Source organism: Setaria italica, chromosome II (genome assembly GCF_000263155.2).
Source record: "Setaria italica strain Yugu1 chromosome II, Setaria_italica_v2.0, whole genome shotgun sequence".
Taxonomy (NCBI): Eukaryota; Viridiplantae; Streptophyta; class Magnoliopsida; order Poales; family Poaceae; genus Setaria; species Setaria italica.
Window position 1 is genome coordinate 11,345,283 of NC_028451.1, and position 4,668 is coordinate 11,349,950.

The 4,668-nt window shown below is 40.6% G+C and overlaps 1 protein-coding gene across 2 annotated transcripts in view; it reads right to left on the reverse strand.

Annotated features, from left to right (window-relative positions):
• Positions 1-766: 766 nt before the first annotated feature.
• The window catches only part of LOC101759935 (DNA-directed RNA polymerases I and III subunit rpac1), a 4,971-nt gene continuing 1,069 nt past the window's right edge, over positions 767-4,668 (reverse strand). For both annotated transcript variants that reach the window (XM_004955993.3, XM_012843828.3), the window contains exons 2-10: positions 4,013-4,194; positions 3,170-3,355; positions 2,917-3,046; positions 2,752-2,835; positions 2,157-2,338; positions 1,742-1,837; positions 1,559-1,652; positions 1,318-1,431; positions 767-1,147 (exon numbers count right to left, since the gene is read on the reverse strand). In XM_004955993.3, coding sequence (XP_004956050.1) covers positions 1,044-1,147; positions 1,318-1,431; positions 1,559-1,652; positions 1,742-1,837; positions 2,157-2,338; positions 2,752-2,835; positions 2,917-3,046; positions 3,170-3,355; positions 4,013-4,141 — 1,119 coding nt within the window. In that variant the 5' untranslated portion in view covers positions 4,142-4,194 and the 3' untranslated portion in view covers positions 767-1,043. The remainder of the gene's footprint in view (positions 1,148-1,317; positions 1,432-1,558; positions 1,653-1,741; positions 1,838-2,156; positions 2,339-2,751; positions 2,836-2,916; positions 3,047-3,169; positions 3,356-4,012; positions 4,195-4,668) is intronic.

Sequence of the window (4,668 nt, forward strand, 5' to 3'; positions counted from 1 at the left end):
CTACCTACAGCATAGCTCTCATGTGGAATAAGTCTGCATATACATAACACCCCTCTTATGTTTTCATCTTCACTTCATGTACAATATGAGCTAGGGTAGAAGTGGGAGATGACCTAGGGCCACTGTGCAGTCAATGCCATATGAAAGGCGCGCCAGTGAAGCGGTGATGCATATATAAAAAAAAGAGCCTATCAACCAGTATACAACCATTGGCATTGACACAAACAAAGATCGAGGCGGCAGGATCTTGTGCCTCCTATGCCTACAGTCCTAAAACCGAGTCTATGGCATTGTAGCTTTTCCCCAAGACCCAGTATTATATGATTTATCGTATATTCATATTCACAGGGAATGGATTTGGAGTCTAAACAAATTAGAGCACCGAATAAAACTCCTGGGAGAATGTACATAAAGAAGCAAAGTAAACAAGAGCAATAGAATTGAATGTATAGATCACATCACATAAATATGAGGTAACATAACCACGAGACCTATGCATCCATTTGTAGTTCTTAGCTCTGAGTTCGGGCGTTCGGCTAATTTTTGATTGCCGGTCTGTCAAATTTTGCTGAGTGCCGTGGACTACTTTCTCGGGCACGACAGTATGTTTATGTTATCTTTCGCTGGGCCTGCTGTTTTCCATTTGTAGGCTTTGCTAACCTTTTGGCCCAATTGATCTTCTGTTGCTGTCTTTTTGCACACAGGTCCGTTTTGGAGACCCGATTAGGATGCAAGGTGGTGCAGCGTGACCGTGTGAAACTCTGAATTGGATACCTGTTTGAACGTGATTTTTGCCTGAGATGCAACGGCCATTTCAGTCGATGTTCACAAGTGTATGTTGCCAGTTGATTCACCGGCCACAGTTTAGCCTTAACATTACGCTAGAGTGTTACAGGATTCCGTATCACAGATAGTACTGATTCAGCTCCCATTTCTTGAGCCAAACCACCACCACAAAAATGTTTGATCTCACACTAGTCTCCTGCAAAATACCAGACATGGCAGGACTATGCTGGTTTACTCCATTGTCGCAAGTGTCGGCCTCAGGATAGCTCAGATATGACCTTCTCGCACTTCTCTTCCAAAATCTTCACGGCTTCTGTGAATAGCACCTCCGGGGGCAGAGCTCCAGTGGACTCAATGGTAACTAGATAGGAAAAAAGAACAGCCAACACCGTGAATTAGAACATTGCAGCGGAAGTACAGGGGCTATCTTACCGGAAAGAACTTCAGCGATACAATTATCCAACTATGAAGGTGCAATGATCATCAACACATTTTTACTTAGGGAAGATGATCAAGTTCTTGACTACTTACATATGAAATGGTCTCTAACACGCCTTAGTTGGATTTTATCTCCAGATGGTCCCATAACACATTCTCTACAGAGCGTGCAAGCCCTTGGCTTTGCAACAACTGCCCTCTTTCTACCTGTGCACACAAAATTTCAAGGGGTTAATGTAAACAGCAGATCGATCATAAAACAGCTTGGATAAATGTAAGATGCATTGCTACCTCAAGTTCGGCCTCTTAAAACAGAAAGGGAAAGAGAAATTACCATCACCCAGGTCTTCAATGTCAAAAACATTAACTGGGCACTTCTTCACTAGCTCCTCAGCATTGACATCTTCAATTTGTTTAAGAATTTCAACCTATTTGATAACATAATATAGCATTAGGAGACAAGATCGATACATTTATTCACCATCTTGTTGGAAATGGCATAGTGAAACAATTTTACCTCAGGGAGCATTCTGTACCAGGCCGTAGCAACTGGAGACCATTTGGCATGAACTTTCCCAACTCCCTTAACAGCATGTGCCTCGAGCTCAATAGCCTATAAAAGAACAGATAAAAACATAAAGTACAATGACCCCACTGGAAATGAGCACAACACTTTAAGACAAAAGTTTAAATCTTAAATGCGCACACTCCATGAATTTCAAATCATCAACACAGTTTATCCTATGATATTAAGGAAAAGATACTGGCTACATACATTCTTACTCTGTAATTTCCAATGGATAAAGTTCCTTTTTACCATGTGGACTCAATCACTCAACAAAGCATATTAATCCAAACACTGAATCAAGAAGGGCAGAAGATGTAGCAGCCATTCAAATCATAATGGTACCAGTGAAACAAGTTACACAGACCTGTCCTGGCCCAAGCCTGGCAATAGTTATATCTTTAAACTTCACACCGAGAGGCTTTTGTAATATATCCTTTTGGCTTTGACTGAAGGAAGTGAAAGTCTTCGGTTTGTCCCCAGACTGCCCAGGAGAAGCCATGCTTAATTGGCTACCTTCTGGCAACCACTCTAGTTCACCAGATTTTACTGCACAAACAACCAAACAGTTAACGCTTACAAAGTTACAAAACCAGAAAATCTCAAACATCTTTCCACAGGAAATCTGGTTTATGCTGACAAGATTAGAGAAACACAAGGAAAAAGATCAAATGTTTCAATTTCCACAGATATATTTTTTTATACTTTTCACAATAATTTCTTTAATGACTAAGTGCATAAGATGACAACTTGAGGTCAGTAAAACACATTAACAAGGTAACTAGTTTAACTTGTCATTTAGTACATTTACAAAAACATATCCGGTTAGATGTCACATAAATACACACGAGCATAACTGCAAATAACAATGAGGTATTCTTCCAATAAGGTACGGTGGGGATTTCATTTTGAAAGATGGCACAAATCTGTACTCAGCAGGAACTGCAGGAAAATAAGCATACCTGTAATTCGTGGAGAACCCTTTTTTGGACATGAAACATGCAGTTTATAAACAATAGTGTTCCTTTCATTTGGGACATCATTTTCTGTGAAACGAGGAAGGAATGATAAGATGGCTTTTACGGTAAATGTATGAAGGTGAAGCCCAAGCAATTGAAGTTACCTACCTGAGATATAATCAAAAAGCCTTGGATCTGCATCAAGTGGAATAAGTCCTAGTCTATGTGAAAGAACTTCATCTGCTATAACTGAGGTGTTGTCAGCCATGAAGATTTTCTCAATTGCCATAGTCGGAACCTATTAATCCAGATGAAGTATAAAATAAGAATTTAATTGTTCCGAAACTCCAATATATGAAGTACTAAAATAGAGAAAACAGTTTTTCGTTATCTCATGGTACACATGAAAACATGCAAATACCTCTGAGATGAGGATTCTCCGGAAAGCATTAGCTATTGATGCATCAACACCAATCATATCAAACTCCATATCATCTTCAGTTAGACGTTTTATATCAATTTTGAAGTTCTTGCAAAATTTCTCCACTGACACACTATTATCAACTCCCATCACAGTAAAAGCACCTGAGTATTGGTAACCTTGAGTCTGTAAAACATATAAGAGAAAACATAAGAACATAATGTATGAGGAAGATGATAGAATCGAATGCAATTAAATAAATAGACCTTTTTGGCATGAAAAATAAAAAAAACAAAACGAAGAAAAAAACTAACATGTAACCAGAGCAGCAAATTGCAACAATTGGACGGTCTTGAATGCAATAATCACTATAAACTAAATGGAATATTTTCATTAATAGCATGACAGGCAAACATTTCAGCCAATTAAATAGCATTTTTTAAAAACAAGTATAAATAGATAAGCAAAATGATTAGCTAATATATTCAAGCCTTTATCAGAAGCACACAAACTTGACGGTCAAAAAGAAAACCACTTCTTTTCCATATCAGTGAAGTACTCGCTTCATTTCAAATTATAGGTTGTTTTGGCTTTTTTCGATTCATAGAAAATCTATGAATCTACAAAAGCCAAAACGACCTATAATTTGGGATAGGGAGTAGCCAATTAGACACATAACATCAAAACATCTGTGCATCTATGTGAAATTAGGTCCCTATGCAAGATAAACCTACCAGAACACTTGATTCATGCGAAAAATCAGTGAATCTATCAAGCAGGCATACAGGTGATCATAAGCAATAAATGCAAGGACATGAAAGGAGGGTAGTATATTAAGTATACATGGATAGGGGCATCTGCATTGCACACCACACGGGTGCGCTGGAGCTCAAGGTGATCCGGAAGCTTATTTTCTTGCTGATCCAGCACATCGTCCACCTGCTTCTTGGATTTGGTCCCCTTCTTTGGCATATTGTCTTGCTCTTGTTTTGCCTCTTTGTTCACTCTTAGACCCCTGCTATGTCCTGTTCCCAATGGAAGAAACAGCAATGGTCAGTTAATATCTATGCAAAGTAGGGATGGCAACAGGGTGGGTCGGGGTCGGGTGGAGCTTCCGCGGAGCCACCCCCCGAAACCCGAGAATAAAACCCGCCCCGAACGCAAACCTCATTTCGGGTGACAACGTGCACCCACCCCCGAAACACGCGGGTGCCCAAAACCAGACGGCCCCCCGAAACCCGAGCAACAGTGAACCACCAAGGGACCTGGGGGGGGGGGGGGGGGCGCGCGGGTGGCCGTCAAGTTACTGTAGCGCGGTTAATAGAGACTGACAGGCGGGCCTCATATTCGAACAGCACCTTCTAGAACGTTCATCTCTATGCTGTGTTCCTATCGCGCTGCCCCAAGTGCGTAAACACAAGCTAACCTATAGTGAAATACAGGCAGCGAGCTCTGAAGGGGGGTGTAGTCAGAACATGACATATGTGAATCATTCAAAA